Raw genomic sequence first — 15,043 nt, forward strand, 5'->3', positions numbered from 1 at the left:
CCTTCTCAGAAGAGTTTAACTGTTATAGCCACAAATGGTAGTATGACATCATATTGAACCCTATGAATTAGTAATGGGATGTCACTTAAATTCATATGTGAGTCAACGCAGGTGAGCGAATACTGTTGGCAATATAGTGTGTATTCAGATCGCCAATGCATGAGCTTCAGACCTGCAAGCAGAAACATGTCTGAACTCTCACACAATAAGATCAGTATTGTCATGTCAATGTGAAGCAAGCCTCAGTTGGTCAGCTTACCAATGTAAATTTGAAAAAAAAAAAAAAAAAAAAAAAGGTTACAAAGCAGGAAAAATAACAGCTTGAAATAGTTCACTCTCCTGCCAAATGTTCAAGTCAATGTTTTTTTGTAAGCAGAGCCTCAATCTTAAATTTTTCATTTTTCTAAAATATTATATTTATTGTTGGCATTTCAATTCCAACGTTCAGTATTCTTTAGAACAACAATTATGAAAAAACATCAACTTGAATAATTACAATCTAATATTATATCAGCAGCATTAAAAAAAACACCAATGATGCTGTTGATTGTAATGATATTTTTGGGGAACATATATCGTAAAAAATTTGCCACAGTCAATCCCAGATGATTTTAGGCGAGAGTTGAGGCACAACCCGGACTCATCGATAGTCAATCACAGGAAAAACAAACCACCATTCACACCTCAGAACATTGTACAGTGTTCAATTAACCCAATATGCATGTTTTAAAACTGTGGAAGCAATACGTACAAAAGCCACTCAAACATTCCTTACCGTCTGCAGCCTGAATGTGGTAGCCCTCTCCCTTGGCGGGTTTTACTGAAAGCAGTTGCATGGTACGATCCAGCAGGCCATGGATCACTTCGAAGCCTGGACTCTTGTTGTAGTACACAGCACCAATATGTCGGCTGTTCCTCGCACCAACATCTGGTTGTTGCGACGATTGTCAGTAAATTAATATGTAATTATATTGTGTTACCAAAAATATATATTTAAATTTAATTGTCCATTTTTCATTCACTATTTTTCTAAGATGGTTACATCACTGCGCTTCTTTTGCCTCACAATGAGGTGTGGAGTGTCAATTCCCATGTTTCTAAAACAAAAAAGGGCCTTTAATACATGTAACTTCCACATGCAATGTTGGGAATCCATACAATAAAGTTGACCCCAATCTCTTCTGTCTCTTTACTTTACAGAAAGGTTAAAACTATTGCACGAATCTACAGTTATAATTAAATGACACAAACTAACAAAATGACAGCAATAACGTACAGTTGTTCATCATGACTATGTTAAGCACCTCACACATTTGGATGCCTACCTTTGGTCTCATCCTTCAGCACAACATCAGATATCTCAAACAGCTTGAGGGGGAGGGGCATCATTCTGTTTGCTGCAATTGTTTTCAACAGGCCTGGCAGCAAGGTGGTACGTCCCACCTAGTGGAGCAATAGAATAGGGTTTTTAATTAAAAAAAATAAAATGAAATAAATAAATCTGCAATCATTTCAAAAGTAGGACAGGGCCATCTTGTGGAGGAAAAACAACCCAACGTCAAAACACAGCAATGGTGTCATTATTTTTAGGGATGGACTTTTCAAAAAATATCTACATTATAATCTCTTCACAGTGAAAGATTTATGTTCACTGTTAATCACCTGGAACTCTGCGGTCTTGGGATTGGAGATGTGAATTGCCCTGGTATCAGAGATCTTTTTACCAAGCTTGTCTGCTATGTCTTCTTGGGAGCACTAGAAGGGAAGTTGAGCGATTTTACATCCCGTTTTTCAAATAAGGGCTAACTTGTATTTCTGAATCATTTTGTGTTTTACCAGAGCAAAGTTGAGGGCTTCTGTGAAACCAGCAGCTGCAAGGTCGTATCTCAACAGCTCTGTCAGCTTATTCAGTGGAAACTATTACAATACAGAGAAGAACACAAATATTTTATATAGTTTCTATTAGCTATGTCTGCTTTTATTATTGTACACGTATGGTAAACTTGCGCACTTGGTTGGCTATGGTGTAGGTATGTGGTGTTGTACGAGTGATGTTGTTAAAGCCAAATGCCATTGCAGCATCCTCCATGATATCACAGGCATGGATGACATCTGAGCGGGTGGGTGGGATCTCAACCTCTATTTCATCACCAACACCTGTAGCCTGGGAGCGCAGGCACATCCGAGTTAGCAGCTGAGCAATCTTCTCTGTTGACTCGCTTTCAAGAAAAAGCAGAAAACATGCGCAAGTCACCTTTCAGGGAACAGGTTTTGATTTTTCAACTTGTTGTGAGTCTGCCTGTGAATGTCTTACTTGATGCCAACTTTTTGATTGACAAACTTGCCAGACAGCTTCTCCTTCCTGTACGCCAGTTCCTAAAACATACAGCAAACATTAAGAGCAGGAAATTTGGAAGGCGCTGCGGGTAACGTGCATGGATGATAACTAGCGAGTGCCGTACTGGATATTTGCAAGTCGTGCCATCAGCATTCACCACTTCAGCTTCTTCTACACTGAAAGAGCACAAGAGACTAAATTAAGAACCTGAATTTATATTAAAAAAATATTAAAATGAAAAATATATTGTTTTATTGTTAACACTTTCTCAAAAGGGTTTTGGCACACAATTGCGGAGTGGAGGACATGCTTTGCCCATCTTCCTGACAATCAGTTCGCTCACACTAGTTCCGCGTCAAATTTACATAGGGTGCATTAAGTACTCTGTATCAACACTACTATTTAAAAGTTTGGACAGTTTATCATTTAAGAGCAAAAGTGTGCAAGAGAAAAAAAGTGTCCAAACATTTTATTGGTAGTGAATTCAAAGAAATACAAGACTTTTGTAGGGTGGCATCACAGTGATGTCATGTTCAGCACAGGAATGCAAACAGGGAGATTAGAAATTTAGAGGAAGTTGGACTGCTTATAATGAGGTCCAGGTGAAAAGCTGATGGGGAGCAGCTGCTCTAAAGTCACTGAATAGGGTGTCGAGGTTAATGAATGGCTGTATCAAGCATTTGCCTTTCCAGCTTTATTCATCACATTCAAGAGATAATCAACTTGTGACATACGTGAAAGGCTCTGAACAATACTCGCTGAACATGGTCACCATCATGTCCAACACAACTTTTGCCTGGAGAAGAAGCATTTTAGTTGGTGTAAGGAGGGTGCATGAACAACAGAATTTCTCGAGGGACTCAGTTATACCTTGGTCAGGTCTGTGGCTGTGCACTCAATAAAGACATTCTTTGTCTTCAGGGTAATTTTGGAGTGATCCCCTTCAAAAACAAATGGAAAACTACAATTTAAAGGTGAACAAACAAACAGGGATGAAAATGACCAATTTGCAATAACACTGAAAATGTCTGTCGATGGGGGTGGGGTTGGTTGAGTTTCCTCCTGGATATTTTTTGCTCCTGTCGGAATACAGAGTGCACAGCACTTTGCCGGGAATGTCCACTTTTTGTATGTGTTCAGTTAAACATGATACCGTTTTCGGTCCCATCTGCACGGTTACACTTTTTTCAAGCCATGCCCGTCTGAAACAGTTTTTGATTCCAGCATCCTTGTCAATTTCCCTCGCTCGATCTTCATCCTTTTTTTCCTAACACTTTCGCCATCGTAAAACTTTGAACACACCGTCGCTCAGTTTTCGCTATCTAAGTCCCACGCGCCATTACTTGGCTAACTAACAAGTCACGCTGCGATTTCTGAGAACCGAGAACACATGTACATGGCAGTGGTGAAACTCGATTAACCACTAACGCGATTGGATCGTTATACTGTATAACTCTGTTGTCCAATCGAGTAATCTGCCGCAAACAAGTTTTAATGTTTATGTCGCAAAATGCAAATATTTACACTACCGAGCAAGTTAGAACGGCATATGATACTCGTGCTTGTGCTAGCACTAAGCTGAACTTGCAGCTCGGAGCCCACCACCAAGAGGCAGGCGCACGATACCCTACCCCCCTGAAATTTTCTCAACGGATTTGCGCTTATCTCGAGAATGGTCATTTTGGTCTGAAAAAGTCAGAAATCCACCGATCGGCGAAAAATTCTCATCCCTGAACAAATGCAAAGAAAACAGTTGGTCACATTGTTTGTCCCTCACAAGCAATACAAAAAAATAATTGTTCTCCAGATGTCTTTTCATATTGGAAACACTTCTAGCTGTAGATGTTGTCAATACAATCAAAAATTATGTCAGAAACTGAGTGTAGACAACCAGCATTATTCATTGTTTGAATATCCAAGGAATGTGGGCACGTCTGAGCAACAAAACAACAGTCAGTCAGTCACATGAAAATTGAGATGATGGTAAATCCCTGGAAACAAAAGGTCAAATGTTACTCTCATGCCTCTAGATTTAACTTTTGGGGCTCCATTTTCCTGACTAGTACAAACCCAGTATGGTGTGCCTGTGGCATTTAGCTGCGAGGGCGTGGGTTAGACAGATTTATATTTTTGTAGACACATGTAGCGGTGTGTTTAAGCAAAGGGCCCGTCTGCAACCGTGGCCGGAAACACTGACAACTTTATTCAACGCCAATCAAAGTGCTAAATGCTTTAATTTCCTTTGAAGTCAGGCGCAATGATGTCTCGCATGCATGGAGAGAGTGATCCATGCTTGAAGGAGCAGTATCACTTGGCTGGTGTGGCATAGCACAACATGAAATTCAGCATGAGCTCATTGTAACCACAGGCCAGTAAAGTACATCGAGACCTCATGAATCCATCACCATCCATGCATGATCGTTCAATTTATAGCTCTTCTGGCGATCACACCATTATGTCACTCCACCAAGCGCGGCACACCCTTGCTATGCTTACACAGCCCACCATGGGACTGATTGACCCAAAAAGTCATATGCTCTGGGGTGAATCCAAAGGACCCCCACCTCCAACTGTGCAAACACTGCTCAGCTTGACGTAGATCATTCTGCCAAATACGCATCAAGATGTGCACCATTTGGTCACGTTGCGCAGCCTTTGATGTCAAACCCCAAACTTTACAGGCTACAGCAAAAATAGTTGTTCTTAAAAGCAAATGTTCTGAAATTTTAACGTGGGCATCCTCATAACACCTGCAACTGTGTAATAAATATCTATGATGAGGAGATAGTAAGGCATGATCCAGTAATAAAGTGTAGCAAGGAAAAAGGATGGTTGCACTTAGCTCACAATTATTAAGACAATGCATTTATTTTGAAAGTCCCATTGGCACCATCACAGCCCCATAGCATCACAGATGCTGGCTTTTCAACTCTGTCTATAACACTCCATGTTTCCTTTCATCTTTAACCCGGATGATGCAAGATCCACAACTCCCCAAAACAATTTGAAATGCAGACTCATCGAACCACATAACACTTTTCCACTTTGCATCAGTCCATCTGAGATGAGCTCAAGCCCAAAGAAGCTGCCGGCGTTTCTGGGTAATGTTGATAAAACAATTTTGTTTTGCAGCAGTCACCCACCCGGGACTGGATTCTCAACAGGACGTCGCCGTCCACCGCGGACACGGTCTGAAGGAAGGCCAGAAAGGTGGCTTCATAGACAAATCTATAGGCTAATCATATTGTGCAGCTTGCACATAAGGTTAAGCAAAAGGAACAGTTTCACTGCATTAGTGGCCACACAGCTTTCTTTTATTTTTCAACGTCCTCTCACTTTGCATCTCCCTCAAGGACAAAAGGTGACTGGCTTATCCTCACCCCGAGCGGGATGTGGATTGCAGCCCTCCGCTCGTCTGGCGTCGCCCCTCTGCTGGGATCTCATTTGTTTTTTTTTTTTTTGGAATAAGGTGGAGGGGGGAGGGTACCTTTGGCCATCAAACTAAAGTGTTCCTGAGCCCACGTGGCGATATCCATGATACAGTGATATCGGTTTTTGATGGAAAAAGTGTTGGTTTTCGGCCCAGACGCTTAAATGCAGGGATTTCTCCAGATTCAGATAATCTTTTGGTGATATGGACTGTGGATGATTAAATCCCTAAATTGCTTGAAATTGTACATTGAAGAACAGTACCTCCGGGAAGGTAGGTCGTTGTTCCTTCGTGTTAGCCAAAATGCCAGCTCGTTGCATTGTTGGACATTGCTTGAACACTCGGGAGAATGGATTTACCCTTCATAAGTTTGCAAGAGACCCAGTTTGTCGTGAAAAATGGATTGCACGGGTGCAGAGGACGAGATATTCGTGGGTTCCAAATTACAGGTAGGTGTGTGCACAGCTGCTAAAAAAAATAATAGTTTGGGGCGGACCACATAATCGGTCTCTCATAACGTAACAAAAGATCCGCGTATGAAATATGTCGATGTGCGGGTCGGACGGTGTCGGGCTGTTGCGTCACTTCGCCAGCGAAGGCTGCGCTTCGGGCTTGCGGATGGCGGCGGCTCTGAAGAACCCAGCCAAGAATGCCTCACCAGCCACGTGCGTGCAGTAAAGCGCCCCGGCTCGACGTTGTTGTTCATCGCGTACTGCGGCGGCTATGAACAACCCCCTAAAGCAGCACGGCTTGGCTCCATCATATGCCACCACGGCGCCGAAAATGAGCCACACCGGCTGAGGTGGCGTGTTCGGCGGTCACGGCTTCTGCGAAGGCTGCGCGTCGGGCTTTGCGGACGGCAGCGGCTCTGAAGAACTCAGCCGAGAATGCCTCACTCGGCGGCATGCGCGCATTAAAGCACCCCGGCTCGACGTTGTTGTTCATCGCGTACTGCGGCGGCTATGAACAACCCCCTAAAGCAGCACGGCTTGGCTCCATCATATGCCACCACGGCGCCGAAAATGAGCCACACCGGCTGAGGTGGCGTGTTTGGCGGTCACGGCTTCTGCGAAGGCTGCGCGTCGGGCTTTGCGGACGGCAGCGGCTCTGAAGAACTCAGCCGAGAATGCCTCACTCGGCGGCATGCGCGCATTAAAGCGCCCCGGCTCGATGGTGTTGTTCATCGGGTACTGCGGCATCTATGAACAACCCCCAAAAGCAGCACGGCTCGGTTTGTCCGTGATCGCATATAATGTGAATATGGCTCAAAACAATAGTGTAAAATTGCTCAGAGGGCTCGAAACAGTGTAATATTGCCTCGGTAACTTCACTCGGTTTTGTGGTGTTCTCCTTTTTGAAAAGAGCTTCCGTGTCAGAAGGGACGTCTTCGTCTCCCATAGTTCGGGTGCACCGCGTGTTTTCATTGGCGAATGTCCAGGTGACATCACGTATAGAGGATGCAGCCAATATGGCGATCACTTGGTTGTCGTAGAATGACACTTCTGCAACTTTACGCATGGATGACGCGCTCTCTGCTCACATTTATTTTCTCATATAGACATTGAAGTGAATAATGTTATGTATTTTTCATTACAATATCTATTTTAGAATGTTTATAGGGATTACATTTGGGCTTTAAATAGATTGTCTTTCTACTGTATTAAATTAAATATAGGTTGAACATGATTTGCAAATCATTGTACTCTGTTCTTTACATTTATTACAACATCCCAACTTCATTAAAATGTTTTAAATTAAAATCCAAACTTAAAATTTTACAAGGTGGCATCTTTTTGTGATAAACACTTACCAAAATATAATAGATCTTGGTCTCAATGGATTTAAATTTTCTAGATTTAGATTTGATTGATTGATTGATTGACTCACCATTGATGATGGGAGGCATAGACAAGACAATACCATTGCTGTCGTAAATAACGGGGTACACAGGCTTGTCTTCAATAATATGAAGGTAATGTCTCAGGTGGCTGTCGGTCTAAATCAAGAAAGGAGAAAAAGCAGGTGAACAAAGCAAAAAAAAAGAAACCGAAAGAATAGCTACTAAAAGCAGCGAGTTAACCTTGTAGATGCTCATTAGTTGGGTGGCTGTGTATTCTTTTTCCTGGTTGAGGGGCCTGAAGCTGATTTCTCCGGGTGGTTTCGCAGTGTATGTGAAAGGACCTGAGATTGTGTTCAGGTCATGAGTCCCGATCGCCACCAGGCTTCTTTTTCTGCACATGGATTGTTGTAAAGGTTCACTTGTGGAATGATTTTAATTATTTGATTAAGACAGTCAAAGCATGTTCTAATTTGTAATACATTATTTTATACTATGCGGGAGTGTTGTCAAGATACCAAAATTCTGACTTTGATATGACACCATAAACTATATTGCACCTATATAAAAATGATGGCATGGAAAAACCTAAAGTAGTGCAGTGGAATCAAAGATGACAAAACATACATTTGAAAATTGTTTGTATTTGTATTAATTCTAAACAATGTTGATTGACTAGTTTGTTTAATGTTTAATACTAATAACTCAACATGTTTCCAGTTCCCGAAGTAGGCTCTGAGCTGCACGACCATTCAATAACTAAATCCTGCTGAATTTGGACCGAATGTTGTGAATACGCGACGTTGGACGCCACTCGTGATGATTTCAGTGGACTAAAATCATCATCTGTATAATCTTAGTACCCAAATTGGAGCCGTATTCATTCGTGTCGAAGCTGCGCATGCGAGCTCGGGAACATCAAGTAACGTATGTAAAAGAAATATTTGCTGAGGAGGTAAACAATCAAGGTAATCAATCGTGAGTACGTACACAACCTGCTAAACCAACGTTTCTTATACGAGGACCGTGAGTACATAGAAAGAAGTTGGGCGAGTGGAAACGTCAATTTAAACTTGCTTACAGGCCCAGACCACCTTAGTTTAGCTGGCTAACAACGAGTTGCATTTGCGATCAATCCGTGCTGTTGAAGAGACATCGAACGTGAGAAACTTCATAACGTGTACGACCTAAACAACGTGCACAACGAGGGATGTGAGGATTTATAGGAAATTTAACAAGTCTTATGCTATTGCTCAAATACGAGCCGTATCGTTCGCGTGGAAGCTGCTCGGACCAAGTTAGCCTAGCCCAGCGCGCTAACAACCTTACCTAATCCCTTACATCCACATATCCTTTGAATCGTCATGTCCATTATATTTTCACACAGGTAGTATGTGATTTGTGTACCTTATGTGCTGTGTTTATTTGATAGCTTTTATCTGACTAACATAGATTAGGTAGTGTGTAAATTATGTATGTTATATCTTGACTTTGTATATTTGATTGCTTTTATCTGACTTTAACTTTAACATGGACTAGGTAGTGTGTGAATTGTATATCTTGTGTGCTGACTTAGTTTATTTGATTGCTTGTTTTGACTATCTGCAGCCCGATCCTGCAAAGTGTGTTGAGCTGGTCCACTGTTACACGGCCAGGACAAAAACCACATTGCTCCTCCTGAATTTGAGATTTGACTTCCTGACAGACCTCTCCAGCACCCCTGAATAGATCTTACCAGGGAGGCTGAGGAGTGTGATCCCCCCATGTAGTAGCAGGCATGTGATTTGACAGAATGAAAAAAAGACAGAAAAATAGCCAGGGGTCTGGGGGCTGCTGAATGAACTATATCTAGTACATCTATAAATAAATGATATTCTGTCTTCAATAAGTGTATATCGTATCCATTCAAAAACGTTTTCATTTCTTGCTTTTGTAAATATTTGAAACGCATGAATTTAACAACAATTATTAACTTCATGTTTCGTTATTAGTAAATAATACAGACATTTTTTGCAAGTATTTGCTTCTGAACTCTCAAGTCGTTATGGTGGATCTTGCCTCTCAATCCTGGTACTAGTGACGTAAACAAGGGATGAAGTCCGTGAGGTTTGTTGGACTTGGGTTGACATCTGAATGTAACAGCAATGGAAAAGAGTTTGTTTTCCTTGCTTCCAGTTGTTTGACGTGTTTTTGTCGTTCGCATGTACTTCCAATGCCTTGAAACCTCTTGATCCATAGTCAATAGTATCCTGACACCACGTGCACAATGCTTTACCAGGGCGATCGATTTTGCGAATGAAGTCGCTTAACAGAGATGTAACTTCCTTCTTTCCAACGGTATCGAGAATTTCTCGTTCCATCCAATCCCAGCGAAACTTATATTTGACATTTCTATCGATTTCTTTCACTCACGAAGCATCTTTCTTCTCGAGCACCGCCATTGTGTTCACTTGCAAATGGGCCCATTACCTGCTTGTTCCACATTCGACCAATCAACAGACGCGTATCACCTTTTCTGCCTTGCTTGCAAAAGTCAGATCTGAGAATGAATGAGTGTGAATTCTGGCATGGGTTATGGTCTTAATATTGCAGAAAAACTGAAAATATATTTTTTATCCATGCAATTTAGAAAGACGGAATTCTGTCTATAAACAGAAAAAAATCATGTCTGAGTAGGAACACACCCTCCGGTTCCCCTTCTTGAAATGGGGGACCACCACCCAAGTCTGCCAATCCAAAGGCACTGTCCCCGATGTCCATGTGGTGTTGCAGAGGCATGTCAACCAGGACAGCCCACAACATACTGAGCCTTTCGAAATCAATATGACACAGACAGCAGGTGACGCAAAAAGGGCTGCAATTATAGTAGTGACAAGATGCCTGAAAATTTGTTAAAAAGTAATAAAAAGTGCTGTACAGTGTAATAGCACACCCACCTGCAGATGTTCTGATGAAGTTTGTCCTGCAGCTCAATGAAGCTTTCATAGCGCTCCTGTGTAAATGTGATGTTTCTCAAAACTGCTGCCACAGCATAGGGACGCACAGTCGCTGTCTGCACACGACAATGACATACAACTTAGCACCCAATGAAATATTTTGAATCACTGACTGTATAAAAATTACATCAATGTCAACACACCTCCTTGGTGATGACTAACTTCTGAGGCTCCCCACTGATGGGGCTGATACGTTTATACCGTGGTGCCTCCAACCTGGACAACAAATGTCATATGGACGCTGAAAACGAACTTTCAACTGAGAAAGGGAATATATAACAACACCTGCAAAGTATGATACTTTAACTAGAATAAGTCTTACTTATTTTTGAAGACCTGCAGTCCACGGACCAAACCTTCCAAACAAAGAAGGTCATAACGGTTTGCTGGTACATCGATCTTGTAAAGGACAACATCAGATGCTCCTGCTGCCTTTACATCACCTTGCTCACGACTAATGATCTCCTTCTCTGAGGTCTGCATTAGGATCAGTAACACATTTTCAATACATTTGAAAGATCCAACCAAAAGAGTTCAAACACTTTTGATAACATTAACCTTAACCAATTTTAAGGCACTTTTTTAAGCTGGCACCTTTTAAGAAAAAAAATGGTAATAGCATGCCTATATTAACAAACCTAATTCTGGATGATTCCATGGAAAATGCTTTCCATACAGGTTTACACTCAACAATACTAGATACATATAACATAACTACTATAGTTACTACTACTGTACTTACTATAGTTACTACTTTTTATCTTTTTCCATTATTTGTGACAAGTAACCATGCAAGTATTTTCAAAAACATTTAATGTGTGTGGGTACTTTGGACATAATTATTGTCATTCTTCAGCAATAGAGCTCGTGCACTGACGTCACCAAAATCACGTGACTGGCCATATTGCCGGGCTAGCAAAGCATTCTTCAATGCTAGATCGGTTGGAGACAATACGAAAATATCTTATAGCACGACACCCAGAGTTTTGTCCGATACCGTTAAACATTTAGAAGGTGATAATAAACGAAGGTACGTGGAAAAATTAGAGACACTTGGCATAGAGGACCCATATTTAATACCAATGTCGATGTTTTCGCCGATAAGAAAGTGGACTGTAAACCCGCTTCCACTTGTCTTGGACAACTGGATATACACATAGATCTGGTCAGTAAGTCATTGAGATTTACATGGAAAACTTTCAAAGCGTATAAAAGTCCGGACGCATACAAATACTTTGTTGCTGGATCTGTTCTCATTCAAGAAAAAAAATCCACATGGAGCCACAGATTTTTTCAATACAAATACCACTATTTAAATTTATGACCCCAGGTTTTACACAAACTTACATTCATTAACTATTGTTGAGGAAAAAAAAAGACAGCAAGTCAGCTGCTTGTACACGGAAGTGTGCTGCGGCCACACAAATAACTTCGGTAAACCTCTCCGTGACAGACTGTTTTTTTTAAAATATGCATTGTTTTCAAATGAGTCCAATGCGTATTTAAAAATAAAATAAACCGATGGGATAGGGTTTACCCCCCGTACACGGAAGTGTGTTGCACGTTAATCTACGTAAAACTCTCCACAACAGACGGTTTATTTTCTTTTTTTAAATATGCATGGGACTCATTTGAGAATAATGTATATTTAAAAAAAAAAAACAAAACCCTGTCAGGGAGAGGTTTACCGAAATTTAACGTGTCGCCACAACATACTTGGTGTACATTTGAGACTACTCACTGTTTTTATTTTTATTTTTTAAACGCATTGTTCTCAAATGAGCCAACTTGGCATTATAAATACTTTTTGGGAATTTGAGATTGAGAAGAATAATTCCAACCTGAAATGAAGCGATCACTACACAGGATTTATTTGGTTGGGCACCATCCACCACATTTAATCCAACGTGTTTAATTGCTGAAATACATCAATCTTTTCTGGCCTTTTCAGATGGTATTCTATAGAACGACCACTTTGAATATCTGTCTCGTTTGTTCTAACAACCAACAGCGCAACAATTCTCAGGCAATGTGAATATTCTGCTCCGGTTCAATGTGCCCCACACTCTCGAAGACCTCTTTTTGACCGGCAATACGGTGCCGTGAAAATTGTGACGTCGCGTGCACGACCTGTATAGGCATTACCAAAGGCATATCAAAAAGGTGAAGCCTATTCAGTCAACACACATCATAGAAATGAGTGTGGGTACAATCCGCTACTTACAATTTCATCCAGCTCCAGTCCAAATTCAAAACACAGTTCGTCAAACTCCTCATCAGCTAAAGGAGAAAAGCAGCCATTGTTTACACCGGGGTTATTATTTCATTTTCACACTAAATATAGGGAGGGGGGTTCAGTACGGTATACCATATACCTCATTCAGATGCTTAAATACTTAAGGAAATGCTGTACTTTTTCATTGTTTCAAACGGGAAAGTTTTTGTAAAGAATACATTAAATAACTGTTGAACGGGTCTTTCGATCTTTCATCTGTGATATGGATAGGTTTCCAATGACGTCACCACAGTCCTTAGACCAATCGGATAAATTAACTATGGAAAAAAAACTTCACACTTCAACTATCACCTGTGTTCTCTAACCTCTATGACACACAAGATGGCGTAGTTGGACACCTATCCATAGCTTGACTCTTGACGTTCAGAGGATGACGCAATGTCGTTGACATTCAATGGAAACGTATCGACAAAGTAATCAAACAACTTTGCTGTTGTCAAAAAACGGGAACACTTCGAAGGTCGGTAAATTATTCTTGGAATGTTAATTCGAAACAGATTAACCTAATTCAGTTTGCTAGACATCGTATTGGCGTATTCGTGCTAATGTGTGGAATAGGGGAAAACAACAGGTTGTTATCCTTCGTTTAAGACAGACAGAAGAGTTACTTACTATACGTCTTTCCCAACGCTTTAAAGAGAAGATCTCTTTTTACCCCGACAGTCGGCATGTTTTCTGACAAGCCTCTACTACTCAGCCTCTGCAGAGACGAAAAGGACCCAAGCAGGCACGTTTAGCTGCCTGTACAGGTGCCTGACTGCACAATTGCACGTGTTTGCTTTATTCAACCTATTGTTCCTGTTCGACGAGAGTGGAACAGGAAAATCAAAACATCTGAGCAGCTTATCCTCACAAGTGCCGCGAGAGTGCTGGAGCCTATCTCAACTGTCATCGGGCAAGAGGCGGGGTACACCCTGAACTGGTTTCCAGCCAATCACAGACCACATGGAGACAGACAACAATCGCACTCACAGACACGCCTTGGGGCAATTTAGATTTTCCAATTAATGCATGTTTTTGGGATGTGGGAGGAAAGCAGACCGTAGTACCCGGAGAAAACTCACACAGGGACGGGGAGAACATGCAAACGCCACACAGGCAGAGCTGGGATTTGAACCCCTGTCCTCAGAACTGTGAGGCCCCAATCAAAACCAAGCATCCATTTTTGTTCATCATCATTTATATACACCCAATGGTTTTGTACTATTGTTAACTTGTCAAAAAAGTAAAAGTGGGTGGGGAATGGCAACATCATGTTGACAAACAACCCATTAGTGTCATACTGCACGCTCATTGAGCAGCCCACGTGCATTTGATTGAAAAAAAAATAAAATAAAGCTTTGTAGATATTTGACACGTGAATGAAAATTTTTAAAATGGAATCCAGCCTAACATCGTGTCTCTTGTGACCGTAGGTAACCCGCGCATTCCTCCGGTCCTCCTCCTCTCAGTCAGCACGCGCCACTTCTTCAAGTCCAATCATAGCACGACGAAAGCCGGTCTCCCTCCCCTCCGCACCGTCTACACCCGTTTAGCAACACCAAGTGAAAGAAAGAATTTCACGTGTGCTGCTGGTTGGCAGGCAGAGCCAGAAGTGGAGCCTGTGTTAAGTACCACAGTCGAAGGTAAGTTTTGTTTGGTCAGTGTTGCTCATTTTTCCGCAAATGCGCGTTCAGGTTCCGGTGCAGGTGCGTCAAATTGCCGAGAAAACGTAAACGTCTCCTCCTTGTTCCGGTGTGTTTGCGCAGTTTTTGATATGGACTCGCTTTTCTGGCTACTATGAAGGCTGAAACCAATGCACTATGTGCAGACTGATTAATTAGCCTTTCCCACGAGTGAAACTAGCATTGCTTAAATAAAGGTATTTTATTCCAAAAAAAGAAACCGGAAAACAACGTTTGCCTTGCGTCCAGTGTCTTAATTTTTCATTGCGGTCACTGTACTTTCGGAAACTGACAAGCAGTTCTTTGATTGATAAATTTGCTATTAATGTTATCTAATAATTATTAATTATATTTATCTATGTGAAGAAGACACTAACGTTGGAAACATACCTACGATAAGCATCACTGGATCCTTCGAAGTTTGCATTTTCAAATGTGCACAGCTACAAAATCCCTGGTAAGCTATTAAAACAGGCCCCCAG

At 41.5% G+C, this 15,043-nt stretch overlaps 2 protein-coding genes across 8 annotated transcripts in view; one reads left to right on the forward strand and one right to left on the reverse strand.

Annotated features, from left to right (window-relative positions):
• Positions 1-13,650, reverse strand: part of farsb (phenylalanyl-tRNA synthetase subunit beta) — a 20,289-nt gene extending 6,639 nt beyond the window's left edge. For all 4 annotated transcript variants that reach the window (XM_061828181.1, XM_061828183.1, XM_061828182.1 and 1 more), the window contains exons 1-16: positions 13,510-13,650; positions 12,826-12,881; positions 10,924-11,078; positions 10,745-10,817; positions 10,542-10,657; positions 7,849-7,999; positions 7,656-7,764; positions 3,209-3,279; positions 3,073-3,134; positions 2,463-2,514; positions 2,315-2,376; positions 2,012-2,219; positions 1,837-1,917; positions 1,663-1,755; positions 1,326-1,443; positions 776-928 (exon numbers count right to left, since the gene is read on the reverse strand). In XM_061828181.1, coding sequence (XP_061684165.1) covers positions 776-928; positions 1,326-1,443; positions 1,663-1,755; positions 1,837-1,917; positions 2,012-2,219; positions 2,315-2,376; positions 2,463-2,514; positions 3,073-3,134; positions 3,209-3,279; positions 7,656-7,764; positions 7,849-7,999; positions 10,542-10,657; positions 10,745-10,817; positions 10,924-11,078; positions 12,826-12,881; positions 13,510-13,567 — 1,618 coding nt within the window. In that variant the 5' untranslated portion in view covers positions 13,568-13,650. The remainder of the gene's footprint in view (positions 1-775; positions 929-1,325; positions 1,444-1,662; positions 1,756-1,836; positions 1,918-2,011; positions 2,220-2,314; positions 2,377-2,462; positions 2,515-3,072; positions 3,135-3,208; positions 3,280-7,655; positions 7,765-7,848; positions 8,000-10,541; positions 10,658-10,744; positions 10,818-10,923; positions 11,079-12,825; positions 12,882-13,509) is intronic.
• Positions 13,237-15,043, forward strand: part of acsl3a (acyl-CoA synthetase long chain family member 3a) — a 41,584-nt gene continuing 39,777 nt past the window's right edge. The window contains exons 1-2 of one of the 4 annotated variants that reach the window (XM_061828176.1): positions 13,237-13,357; positions 14,313-14,522. The gene's annotated coding sequence lies outside the window, so the exon portion shown is untranslated. Of the gene's footprint in view, positions 13,358-13,541; positions 13,647-14,312; positions 14,523-14,927; positions 15,019-15,043 lie in introns of those variants that run through there. The other 3 variants (XM_061828177.1, XM_061828179.1, XM_061828180.1) reach the window with 3 other exon arrangements.

Source organism: Syngnathoides biaculeatus, chromosome 8, assembly GCF_019802595.1.
Source record: "Syngnathoides biaculeatus isolate LvHL_M chromosome 8, ASM1980259v1, whole genome shotgun sequence".
NCBI classification, from domain to species: Eukaryota; Metazoa; Chordata; class Actinopteri; order Syngnathiformes; family Syngnathidae; genus Syngnathoides; species Syngnathoides biaculeatus.